Raw genomic sequence first — 13,019 nt, forward strand, 5'->3', positions numbered from 1 at the left:
GCCTCGGCGTGAGCCCTTCTGTTTTCCCCTCGTAAGAACTCGAGTAATTTTTTTTATCACCTCCTTTGTCGGCCTCGGGAAAAAAAAAATCCTTGAAGACTCTATTCCTTAAAAAAAAAAAAAAAAAAAAAAAAAAAAAAAAAAAAAAAAAAGCATCGCTGCTGTCTGCACAGTTTATTCGCCTCCTCGGAAAGCAAGATTAAAGGGGAAAGTCGCAGCTGTATATTTATGTTTTCATTGCTAGAAGGGAATTTATTTCCTTGAATTTATTTTTGTAGTTGCAATACACAAGGGCGGATTTGCGTCACCAAAGCAACTTGCTGGTCGAGATAAAGTTGCACAAATATTGAAAAGGGAAGTGCTCGCGCTCATTATGAAGTTTTTATCCGGAAGAAATAAGGATTTCTGCTGTATCCTAAAATACTGAAGCCGCTTCTATTTTGGGAGAAATCTCGCAGGCACATCCGCTCATTTAGTCCGAGTTGGAACCTCTCAAAAAACAGGAGATGACCTGGACTGCAGCGAGCCCCGGGTTTCCTGCAGCCTTCTTCCTCCTTGCACGAGGAGGAGGAGGGACTGCCGCCTCTCCCAGCCAGCGCGGCCGCGCAGCCCTGCTCCTCCCGGGGAGGAAGGTGCGCAGTCGGGGAGGCCTGCGGAGACCTCTGGGGAGAGGGGACAGCCCTGTCCCCTGGGAGAGGGAGCGGCGGGGCGGTCAGAAGGGGTGGCAGGTGTTCCGAGTTTGGCCCGCGCAGGTTGCACTGGGGCTCAGCGCTGCCGAGCCGGGCGCGGGAAGGCATCTCGCCCTCCCGAGGCCCAGTTTGGGGGGTCAAGTGCTTCCTTTAGAGTTATTTTAGTCCCCTCGGGATGAAAGCGCGGAAGCAGCCCCTCTCTGAGCGACGGGCTGCGGCAAGCAGCTCCTGGCAGCGCCCCAGGGAGCGGGGCCGGGGCCGCGGCCGCTCGGGGGCCGAGTCCGACCGGGGACCCGCAAACTGGCGCTTCCCTCCGGTCCTGCCCACTTGCTGGGCTCTGCGCGGCAAAGGGCCCAGCGCAGGTTTGAAATAAGCTCCTGAAGAACCGAACAAACACCGTGGTGGGTTTTTTTTTTTTACTTTTTTTTTTTTTAACCTCTCTGACCGCCTGTCCAGCATCGCCGGGCTGGTGCAGATGCGGTGTAAGTGTCAATGGCAATGACAGTAACAATCGTAGGAAGCGGTCGACTGATGGGATGCAGCGGGCAAAGCGCACTTCGTTGCCCTTCCCTCGGGCGGGCTGATGACCCGGCTCTGCCCGGCTGTGGAAACGCAAGTGAAACTGGAGTCGTTCGATCCGGTCACCCGTGCCGGGGGGATGGTGGTGCAGGGAATTCAAAGAAAGACGGGTTTCCCCTGCCTAAGCAGGAAAAGTTCAAGCCTAATCGACCGTTTCTTTCGCCGCCTTTGGTTTTTGGACACATCTTGGCAAGCCAGGCCGTCTGTATTTTTCGGTTTCGTCTCGTTAATAAAAAGCAAAGCAAGGCGGTGCTTGGGTTTGCCTGGGGAACCAGCCTCACCTTTACCCGTGCGTGGGGCTATGCCTAAGGACGCTCTCGCTCTCTCCCGCAGGTGGTTTCAATATTCACACAGAAGCTATGTCTTCATACCTAGCGGAAGAAAGATAGCTTGCCTTTCTTGTAGTTCCCCGAAAAAATCAGGATTTCAGAATCTATTTGATTTTTTCTATTTTTTTCCTTTGAATAAAATCGAAGCAAACTTGGAACCGTCCAGCCGGGGAGCCTGCTCAAAATGACAGCGACCGGCTTATGTGTATGAAAACTAAAACTAAATAAATGTGGGTTTTTTTCAGAACCAGGTCGGAGCAAGTGTGCGTATTATAAGGCAGGAAAAAAAGCGCAAAAGACGCTTTGATAAATTTGTCCCAAAATTATTTCAGGGAATATAGCTTATTATTGCAGTTATACATTTGGGATAATTCGGTTGTTAAAGGTTTGCAAAGTTACAAATGAGTCTTTGAGGTGAAGTTTGTACGAAAGCAGACGCAGCCATCTGGCTGGAGAACATGGTAAAAATATATTAAACAACAATGTCGACAAGATACGAAAATTAATTAATTAGTCGCTGCTAATGCAGGAACCAATGCATTCTGGGCCCAGAGTAGCTCTAAGCTCACATAAGTACATTTCTTGCGTGCATGAGCATTGACTCATTTTATTCCAGGCGATCCCATGCTCATATATCCGCGAAGGAAACACATTTTCGTTTCCAAAAGGACGGACCTGCCTCCGATGGCAAAGAATTTGCCTACACGTTTCTTTGAAACGTTTAGAAATCCCGGCGGCAACCACTGTGCCCTTGCTCTGACTTTGGTGGAGGCGGGAGGGTGCCAAAGTCGAGGGGAGAATTTAGGGAGGTGGGGAGATGTATGTGAGCGGGGTGCCATTCGGGACAAATCGGACAGGGGTGCGGTTACGGACCATCGCTCCGACAGCAGTTGAGCACTGTCGACGCCGTGGCCCATATCCGCGACCGGCCCTTGCGTGGGCGTGTCAGTGGGGCGGTGCTGCCCGGCACCGCGGATCTCGGATTGGGCGTGGGGAGGGAGGGAGGGCTGCTCCGGAGCCGGGACTGTCACTGTCAGAGAAAGTTTTGGGGAGGGGTGAATTTTTTTTTTTTCCCCCCAGTGCGAGGAAAGGGGGTTTGTTTTGGGTTTGTTTTGTTTGTGCGGCTCCGCTCGTCTCCCGCTCGTTCTCTCCGTCTCGCCGTGGGTTTTGGGGAACTTTTAATTTGTCTCTTTTTTGTTTGGTTGGTTTGGTTTGGGTTGTTTTTGTTTTTTCTTTTGTTGTTGTTCTGGTTTGGTTTGGTTTTTTTGGTGGTTGGTTCCCCCTGCCCCTCCGGCAAGTGCTCCGCCAGCCTCCTTCTCTCTCCTCGGCCATCCCTCTCCATGCGCCGGGGGCAGCGGGAAGCTCCGCGGCGCGCACCCGGCAGCTGATCTGCGGAGCGGCTCTTCTCTCCTCCGGGCAGGATGTACACGTCCGGGCTGGCTCCTTTCTACGCTTCCAACATCAGCTTGTGGTCAGCGGCGTACTGCTCAGCATCGGGTCCGGCAGCCGGCGGCTGCTTCCCTCTGGACGCCGCGGCGGCGAAGAAACCTTCTTTCTGCATCGCCGACATCCTCCACGCCGGGGGCGAGGCGGCGGGAGGACCCGCCGACAGCCTGCCCGGAGGTCCCGGCACCGGAATGCCGGCGGCTTTGGGAGCCGTCCATCACGGCGGCCCCTTCCACCTTACTGCCTCGCCGCTCCGGCCCACGCCCGTCGTGGCCCCCGATGCCCCCGCCACCGCCTTCCCGCCGCGCCTCTCGCCGCTCTCCGCCGCTTACCACTCCCACCACCACCGCCCCCCGCAGCACCGGGCCCCTGCGGCGGCGGCAGCGGCGGGGGGCGGCGGAGGCGGCCCGGCCCCCGCCCGGCTGCCGGGTGGCCACACTCAGGGCTCGGCGCCAGCGCCCGCCAGCAAGGACCTGAAATTCGGCATCGACCGGATTTTATCGGCGGAGTTTGACCCCAAAGTCAAGGAAGGCAACACGCTGAGAGGTAGAGAAATCTGCTTGCCCCTTTCCCATGCGAGCGCGTTTAGAGACCTGTGATTTCTTTTATTATTATTTTTTAGCATCCGTAGATTACCGTGGTTTCAAAATGTTTCCATCTAGCAGAGAAAATATTCATTTGAAAAAGCGTTATAAATACGAATTCCTCGTAGCGATCACTAAAATAGCCCCTTACGGCAGAAGCCCGCGGCACAGGACTTGCCACTGGGAAAAATAGCCATAGCATTAAAATTGCGAATGAAACGGCCTGCTCTCCCCAAATCGGGGCCGGGGTTTTGTCTCGGTGGGCAAAGCCCTCTTTAAAGGCTTTCGCTGCAATCCAGCTCCCCTCGTGGCGTGTAAACATCCTGGCCCGGGGAATAAATTTACCGGAGGGTGTCTGATGGCTGGGGCATGGCCGCCTGTCCCGAGGAGATACCCGGGGCCAGGATGCAGCTGCCGGTTCCCCCCGACCCCAGACCCTCCGTCTGGGGACCCGCTCCGCCCGGCCCCGTCCCTCGTAGCGTTGCCGGGGTGTCGATTTCGACCGCGGTGTAACAGAGCTCTCCTTGTTCCTGTGCTCACAGATCTGACCTCCTTATTAACTACCAGCCGCCAAACTGGGGTTCATCTCCCCAACTTGCAGCCTTCCGCCAGCCAGTTCTTCGCGTCTCTAGATCCCATTAACGAGGCCTCTGCTATTCTGGGTCCCTTAAACACAAACCCAAGGAGCTCAGTTCAGCACCAGTTTCAAGACACTTTTCCAGGTACATCTTGTCCCTCGTTGACCATCCCGCGGCACAGGGCTCTCCGTCTCGGAGCAGCCCCTCCTCACCCCCCCCCCCCCCCCCCCCAGCCCAGTCGCTCTCCTCCCGGAGGGGCTCGGCAGGCTCTTTGGAAAGGGCAGGGCATACATTTTCTAGCGAGGCCCAGATTTTGAGCAAAAGGCAGTCTGTGTGCGGGGGGTGGTGGTGGTGAAGGAAGAGCCGACTAGGGTCCGACATGGAGGACAATCCATTCGCGTACAAAATAGTTCCTAGGACCAGAGAGATGAGGCGGGGAGGGAGGAGAGGAAGAAATTAGGGTGCAAACTTGCTCCGTACTTGCCCGGAGAAGCACACTCTGACAGGACTCAGAGCCAGACTGCAGGCAGGATCACGCTGGCCCGGGCCTTCTCCTCACACCGCTGTCCAGTTGTTATTTTGATCGATTTAAGTCTACCTTTCAGGTGTCGATATTAATAACGCCGTCTCCCCCACTTTCCCCTTGTTTTATCCCCGGCAGGTCCGTATGCAGTTTTAACCAAGGACACGCTGCCCCAGACGTACAAGAGGAAACGCTCCTGGTCCAGGGCTGTTTTTTCCAACCTGCAGAGAAAAGGTTTAGAAAAACGTTTTGAAATCCAGAAATACGTCACCAAACCAGACAGAAAGCAACTGGCGGCGATGCTGGGGCTGACAGATGCTCAAGTAAGAACACCTTTGGTTTTATTTCAAATCTTACTTCCAGTTTAGAGGGATACTGAGAGTAGTGGTGGGGTGGTGGTTGCAAAGTGTTTTCCCATCCTAAATATTTGGAGGGTCTAGCTGAGGAGCGAGATCCCGCTCAGAGAATCTCCTGCGCGGAGGTTCCACAGCGTTTTGGGCCCCGCTGCGGAGCCTTTGTTTTGGCCACTGCGGAGCACCTCGAGTGGAGAGGCGAGCGGAGCAGGGCAGATCACCAACATGCACTTTATCGAAGTACAATTCGCTGTAGGAGGCAGTTTAGGTCAAAGGAAGTAGAAACGAACACACTATTTTTAATATCCCTCCTCCCCCTTTTTAAAGGCCTTTAAATTTTATTTTTTTTTTAAATTTTAATTTCTAAATCTCTCTCCACTCTTGTGAAATCCTTAGCTCTGGGGAAGTGAAAACTCTTCTTCAAACGGAATCATTAAACGCCACTCTGTAATGATTCCGCTATTGAGGATCCGCAGCAAGCAGAATTGTATAACGCTGTGGTTTCTTGAGCAAGATTTGGTTTCCTGGAAGAAGAAGAAGAGAAAAACAAAACAAAACAATCAAAAAACAAACAAAAAACACGGGGACGGAGGGAGGTAGTGTTTGATATTTAAACACACGAACTAGAAAGAGAAGGGAAAAAAATAGGGCCATCCTAGTTGCATAAGGGTGTGGGCAGAGGGAGGTGAGGACGGCGCCTCCTATTCTCCCCGCGCTGCGCGCCCGTGGCGGAAAGCGTTGGGGCGCGGTGCGATGCGTGGTGCTGTGGGCGCCGTGCTGCCTGTCTGAGGGCGGCGCGGCCGCAGGTGAAGGTCTGGTTCCAGAACCGGAGGATGAAGTGGCGGCACTCGAAGGAGGCACAGGCCCAGAAGGACAAGGAGCCGCCGCCGGAGCCAGAACCAGAGCCGGAGCCGGCGGCCCAACGAGACGGCGAGCCGCCTGCCGCCGCCGGGGAGCCCGAGCGCAGCCCCAGCCGCTCCGAGGGCGACAGCGACAGCAGCGACGCCGACTCCCTCTACATGGCCCCCAGCGACACGGAACGGACTGAAGGCGCCGAGCGGAGCCTTCCCGCCGCCGGGGTCGGCAAATCCTCCAACAGCACCACCGGCCTCCCCTCTCCACCGCCCGCCGCCGCCAGCCCCGAGCCGCGGAGTGCCCTATAGACGGGGCCGCCCCGACGCTCCCGGGACCTGCGCGGTGACTTATGTCCTTTTCTCTGTCCCGGGAGCCCGGCAAGGGCGGCCCGGCACAGGCCCGGGGCAAGGAGCCTAGGAGGTGAGAGGAGCAGGGAGCTGTAGCCCTGGAACCGCTGTGAGGGAGACGGCCGCCTTTCCCTTCGCGCTGCTCGCAGAAGAGCGGGATCTCTATAATTTTTTAAATTTTATTTTATTTTTATTTTTTTAAGTTTTATTTTATTTTCCGTCTCCCGTCCCTTGTCCTCTCCAGGAAAATCTGAGCGAGGGTCCCCGAGAAAGTGCCCCGAAATCCTTCTCTTCCCACCTTCCCCACAAACCAATTTACAATGTGAAGTATTTTGCCAACCTCCTCATTGGTTGCAACTTGTTACTTCGAATAATCTGGCCAAGAAATACTGCACTGACAAAATATATAAATATATATATATTATATATCATGTAAATAAAATGTTTGCTACGGTTTGTAACCATGTTAGTCTGTTGACCAGGGCAGAGGGCAGGCGAGGCCTCCCCAGCTGCCTTCTGGTGCCCCACTCTAAGGCAGACACTCTCTCCTTTCCTTGAAAGCCTCCCGGGGCCGCCTGCCCCATCGCACCCCTCTTTCCCCTTTCCTTTCCTAATGGAGGTGATGACAAGGACCGGATTTGATTACACAAGATCATATCCCTGATGAGAAAGTTGCTAGTTCCGTTTGTAGATCCGCATGGGCATGCATATATGTACGTGTGTTTGGTGAGGTGGCTTTTGGTGCTCGATGGGAAGTGGGGACTGGGCTGCCTGATTCCCCGCGACCCTCAGGGGCGCTGCCAGGGGCCGGCGGTGTGGCTCTCATTTGCCATGCACCTCCCCGCAAGCTCTTCGCAGAGGTGTGGGAAAGTAGTGCTCTGTGACGTCACACAGAAGAGCTGTGCTGCCCGGGGCGCGGGCTGTGACGTCATTCAAGCGCTATGCGCGGGGCGGTGGCTGCGAGGAAGCCAAGCCCGCAGGATCGGGCTGCGGCGGCGGGCGAGAGTCGAGGGGGTGGGGTGCACAGCGGGGTCTCCTCCTCTCTCAGCGGGTGCTGCGAGGATGGGTACGCTCCCCGCCGGAGCGTTCGGCAGGGCAGCTTCGCCGAGGCTCCCTTGGGTTCCAGGCCGGGAACCGTATCCTCCGCTCGAGTTCATCGTCTACATCGCTCCTGGAAAACAAAACACAACAGAACAAAACTCGTTGTTCTCTGCTCCGCTCTTACCGGAGCACGGGTTAGGACGGAGGGCTGCTTCTCAGCTGGGCTGCTTCTCCCTCCTCCCTTCCCAAGCAGCATGGATTCACGCGAAAGCCGCAGGGGCAAGGACCCACTCTCTTGACCCCCCCTCCTTGCCCATTGGGAAGCGAGTTTTCTGCGAGGTCCTAATCGGAGAAATTATGTTTTCAAATAAAAGCGGGACCAGGGGAAGACCTGATCCTGCCCAGTGAGGTCAAAGCAAAGGCAGGTGAAGCAAAGCTGCCCCCCTCCATGCTGGGCCTATGGGCGCTGAGCGTGTGACACTGCTAGAAAGTAAAGGGAGGTGGAGAAATAAGGCGAAAGACCTAAAATTTCCAGGCGTCCTCCTGCAACGTGGAGGCAAGCGACTGCTCGGCCCTCGTCTGCTGTTTCCTTGGGGGCTCAGGCAAGAAATTCTTCTGGGCCGGGAGGGGAGATTGCCAGGGAGGACACCCTCCTCAGGGCCATCAGGACGACTCCCGAAGGAGCACCTGAGGAAAGAGAAAGAAATGACGACATCATTCTCCAACACAAATCCCGAATGAAAAGAAGCTAAGGCAAACGGCACGCCAAGAGGCCGACTTGCCGGGCGAGGGGGGAACGGGTGAAGTGATAAATTAGGTGTAACCGAAAGGGCAGATGCTCCGCCGGAATCATAACTGGTAGGGGGATGTCCTGGAAGGGCGCGCAGCTTGTCCAGAGCTCTGTCCCCATCCGAGCCCTGCGGGTGTCATCGAGAGAAGAATCTGGAAAGAACTTTTTTTCTAAATTGGATCTGCCTTTAAGACCCTGTCAGGGAGGAAATGGGGGGATGCCACTGCTTTTTCGGGGCCCTGTTGTTGGCATCCAGCCTCCCGAAGCGGTTATTCTCACCCATCAGCGCAGGGGTTTTAGCTTCTAGGAGCAACGGAAACCGCTGAACAGATGTCCAGCTAAATATGACTATTTCTCCTCCCATAAAGCAGCGTGGTGCTGCCCGTGGACACGCAGGAATTTATTTACCTCTTGTTTTCGCTGCCTACAGACTAACCAGTGCGGGAGGGAGGGGGCTGCGATGGCTCTTGCGATGAGAATGGAAAAGCGCGTCGGGGAACAGTTTCTCTTCCTTTGGGTTAGGGGAATCTGAGCCTCCTCGAAGAGTAGGGCTGGCTGCGCAGGGGCAGACTTCCCCCTAGCCTTCCCAGACGACGGGAGGGCAATACCCGTCTGGATTCCGTGTAGCCGAGAAAGCAGGGGCAGCGCCTTTATGTCAGCTTTTTAAGATAACGCGGCAACAGGGGAGTAACACTGATGGGATTCAGACTGCAGAGGAAGATGCTCAGATCCACATGAAAGACCTGAGCTAAAATTCCTTCGCTCTGCACGTGATTTTGCCCCCCTCTAGGCTTTGCGGATCCGCGCCCTGCTACACCAGGGGAGCTCCGTACACCGCGGCCTGCTGCGCTGGCCAAGAGGCAGAGCAGAGTGGGTGTTTTTTCCTTTCCTCCAGTGATAGGGAAAAAAAAAATCTACCCCTTCTGCCACCTTCCCCCCCCCGCTCCCCGCTATTGCTTCATTTGCACACGTCCTCGGGCAGGTACAGCAAACCCACAAAAACGAAACTGGGGAAAGATACACCGATGGAGGGATTCGTGCCGTCTCGACAGGGAAGGGAGTTTATCCTTTCTAGGGAGGCTGCAGTTCCTGATAATTTTCTGCGGAAAAAGTCGTGATAGTGTCGTGACAGGGGCAGTTCGATCGCCGTTCATCGGTGAAATCGACGTGTCCGTAGTGTAATGCAGCACGCCATTAGAACAGGTAAAAAAAAAACCAACACCAAACCAAACCAAACCAAGCCAAACCAAAAAAAAAAAAAAAAAAAAAAAAAAAAAAAAACCGAAAAAGAAAAAAAAAAGCCTGTGGCTTCCTCTTTTTTTGTTTGCTTTATTATCACCCCCTGACACGAAAGACTTTTCATGATAGTTATTTCTGAAGGTGAAAAGCCCGAAACCACGGTTCCCCCCGCCGATCCGGTTCCTCGACGATATTTAAACAGAGACTGACAGCTTTTCAGTAGGGTACTTTACCCCCTCTAAATCCGTTGTGATCCTTTTCAGACCCGTGCCAGCTTGTCTCAAGCCCCTTGAGCTGCACCCACCCATCGTAACCCTGCTAGCGCTGCTCTCCCTGCCCAGCGGGGGCCAGGATCCCCACGAAGGAGCCAGGGGAGGGGGCTGCCCGGTGCTGCCCTCGGTGCCGTGGCCCCACCTAGGCCTTGCTGTCCGGCACACAATCGTTCCGCTTTGCTCTCCCGGGTGCTGGGTAGAGGTTTTTCGAACTTAGTTCAGATGAGAGATTGTAGAGCTGACCAAGAAACGGGAGCCATACACACAGCCGCACGGAGAGCTGAGGTTTCTCTGCCCCATCCCGGTGCGGCATGTGTGGGGAATCGGATTAATAATGAAGAGGGATGTCCGGCTTGGGTATCCCAGCTCCATCTGTGAGTATCCACACCCACAGAGATGCGCAGCCGGGCTGGTCAGAGTCAGCTCCTGTCAAGCAGTTTACCAACACCCCCCACCTTTTCCTCGGTGCTGCATTAATAAGTTGAACGAAATTATTCTCTTCTACCGTCATTTCTTACAAAAACCGCCACATCTCTTGAAACACTCAAGTCAACCTCGGAAATAACGGCCACGCTAGAAGGAAGAAAAGTATCAATAATAAACGAATACAGATGCAATATTTTGACCAAGCGATTTGCGGTGAAAAAAGGGCCGGAAGAGGAGCTTGCGTTGGGTTCCGACGCTACCCTGCCCGGTGAGGGGGGGATCCACGACCCCGCTGAGTGGTCGCCGCCCCCCGGCAGAGCCCCGCGGACGTGGGGCCGACTGCAGCGAAACCCAAGTTCGCCTCCCTCGTTAGCTGAGGGAGACCGGCCCCGCTTCTTAGGAAAATATTTTTATTTTATTTTAATGTCGGGCTTAAGCTGATGTCTTAAAAAATAATTGTTTTCAGACCCGAGTTCGCTCGGCATCGCCGTTTCACACTCACACACAGCTTTTCTTGCAGTTCATGCCTCGGGACTGCCTGGCGTCGGCAAGACAAACTACAATCTCCGAAATGTCAACTTTTGCCACAATCTGGACTAAAAAAACCACCCCCTTCTTATTGCTGTTGAGCGCTCATCAGAAATAATGGCTGTTTACACAAAACCTTTATTCACTTTCTTAAATAAACACCAGTGAATTCAAATAAAGCAAACCCTCAGCAATAATTCAAGCACAACGTTTGCTGTGTGTATTCTCGGCTGCAGACATGGAGAGGCTCCTCGGAGAGAAATATGAAGTCTCCTTTCATAGTCCACCTCCATTAGCTAAATATTCTAGCTCACCTACCTCAGTAGAGCTTACCGTACCTCAACATTTTTTTTTTTTTTCTGTGTATGTGTGTTTTCTCCTAGCTGAAGCAGAAATACTTCCTCCCTTCTCCTTAGTCTCCCTATATAGAGGTGAAGTCTGTCCGCTTTTCTTTTTAAATCAATTTGCATAAGGCCCTTCTATCTCACACTGCTCCGGCTCGGTGGCGTGCTCCGGGGCTGGGCCGCGGCGGGGGCTGCCGGGCTCTGCTGAAAAGCGCTGCCGCCCCTCCGCGACCCTCTGCAGACCGCCCGGCCGAGGATGTTTGTAGCTCGGCCTCGGTGGGTTAAGGGTGCTTAGATGAAGGGGTGAGTGGAGGTGGGGTGGATGCATGTGGGTGGCGAGGCCACGTCGAGGTCTCATATATTCCAAAGAGCCGTGTAGAAACGTAATTTATGCAAACCCATGAGCTCAATCAGGTAGCAGGGAGTGGCTGTTACCTGCGGGGGGAGCGGCGGCCCCGCCCGGGCATCTCCCCCAGGGGAAAGGGAACCCGTCCCTCTGAGGCGCGGTGGGAGGGAGCAGGGCGGGGGTGGGGGAACGCTGCCCCGCTGCTCCTCTCACCTCCCCTGCTCCCAGGCCCGGACTCGCGGCCCCAGCCCTAATGAGATCCATTAAGCATATTATTGATGTGGAGGTTTGCTGTGAGGTCCTGGCTGGAGGGAAGTGGAGCTCTGCCACAGATACAAGCGCTCTGATCTGCACCACCTGGCTGAAACCAGAGAACCGCCACTTCATTAATGGGTTTAGCCTTTGCTAATTGGTGTCTTTAGGAGCCTTGCCAAATTCTGCCTCGGAATCTTTGGAGGCAGCTCTTGTTTTTCCTTCTGCCGGTGACATGCGTTGACGGCAATTAGACTTGATACCACTTCTGCGCCGGCGGACAGCCAGGTAGCCCGAGAGCCCCCGAAGGAGCGGGCTGCGCCCCCCGCACCCCTCCCCCGCTGCCCACCTCCAGCACGCTACTGCCTCCAACACCATCATCATAAAAAGACGAAATGCCTCAAGTAAAACTTGAGGTCAGGTTAGCGAACCCACCCCACCCTTCCTCTCGCCCTGGTGACCGCCGCAGCAGGTGACGCTGCTGGGGGCAGCCCTGTGCCCGATGCCCTCCCGCCTCAAAGAGCAAGCGCAGGGGCCTCGGATACCCCTGCCCTCCTCCCGCCCCCTTCTCCTGCAGTGCCGATCCATGGCGGCGTACGGAGGGAACCGAGGAGAGGAAGCCGCGGGTCTGTGCCAGTGGCCGTGCCAGCCTGGAGCTGCTGCGGCTCTCCCCGGGCCCCGGCGCCGCGTCCGAGTCCCTTTCGCCGCTCGCCCTCAAGGTCAGCTTCATCCCCGGCCCTGTTGAGCCTGACCGGGTTTTCCGGGATTCAAAAGACCGTAGTTAATGAAATTCGCTCACCGCAAATCACAGACCTCTACTGGACGCTATAATCAAATTTCTGCTTGCCTTAAAAAAACCAAGGCCACCCTCCACCCCCGTTCGCCAGGCAAACCCCAAATCAAAGGTTTCTAGCCATCACACCCCTACGGTTATGCCTGCTCCCAGGCCGCCTCTGCCGGTCTGCCTTCTCCTCACACAGTGCCTTCCCTCGGCGCCCGAAAGAGGAGGCTGCCTGGCCTTGCCCCATGAGGTTATCCCGGCCGCCTGCATGGGGGGGGGTGGGGGTGGCGGAGGGGATGGGGATGGCGGAGATAGGGATGCTGAAGGACATAAGTGGCTCCCCGAGGCCGAAGAGAGGGGCCGAGGAGGGAGAGACAGGCTCCACAAACCATGTCATCTCCATTTCCCGGGCAATGTGTCGTCAGCCATGTAAATCAACTATTCAGGGATCAGAGACATCTGATAAATCACGCCGAGGGGAGATTTTGTCCTCCTCGTGTCACCATTTACACCGGCCTTTTCTGACCTACTCGGCGCACCCTGTCCCGGTACCGTCCCGAGAGAGGCGGCAGAGCAAATGACAGTGTGAGAGGCCCTTTGTCCCCCACACACCTTTTTTTCACGTTTGCTGTCTCGAGCGGCAGCCGAAAGCCGTCTCCCTCGGAAGAACGCCGCCGGCCACGGCGCCTCAGGCTCTCCGGGTCTGGGTGCTGCGCG

At 55.3% G+C, this 13,019-nt stretch overlaps 1 protein-coding gene across 3 annotated transcripts; it reads left to right on the forward strand.

Moving 5' to 3' along the window:
- Window positions 1-2,612: 2,612 nt before the first annotated feature.
- Window positions 2,613-10,781, forward strand: HLX (H2.0 like homeobox). 3 transcript variants are annotated; one of them, XM_071739713.1, is made up of 4 exons: window positions 2,613-3,589; window positions 4,170-4,349; window positions 4,867-5,051; window positions 10,572-10,781. In XM_071739713.1, exons 1-4 carry the CDS (start codon window positions 3,019-3,021, stop codon window positions 10,695-10,697), a joined length of 1,062 nt encoding a protein of 353 aa, XP_071595814.1. In that variant the 5' UTR covers window positions 2,613-3,018; the 3' UTR covers window positions 10,698-10,781. The 3 variants fall into 3 exon arrangements, with proteins under 3 accessions (XP_071595814.1, XP_071595813.1, XP_071595812.1); XM_071739711.1 differs by lacking the exon at window positions 10,572-10,781 and adding an exon at window positions 5,888-6,744 and having other exon boundaries at window positions 2,619-3,589; XM_071739712.1 differs by lacking the exons at window positions 4,170-4,349; window positions 10,572-10,781 and adding an exon at window positions 5,888-6,744 and having other exon boundaries at window positions 2,617-3,589.
- Window positions 10,782-13,019: the final 2,238 nt, after the last annotated feature.

This window comes from Heliangelus exortis, chromosome 3 (assembly GCF_036169615.1).
Source record: "Heliangelus exortis chromosome 3, bHelExo1.hap1, whole genome shotgun sequence".
Lineage (NCBI taxonomy): Eukaryota > Metazoa > Chordata > Aves > Apodiformes > Trochilidae > Heliangelus > Heliangelus exortis.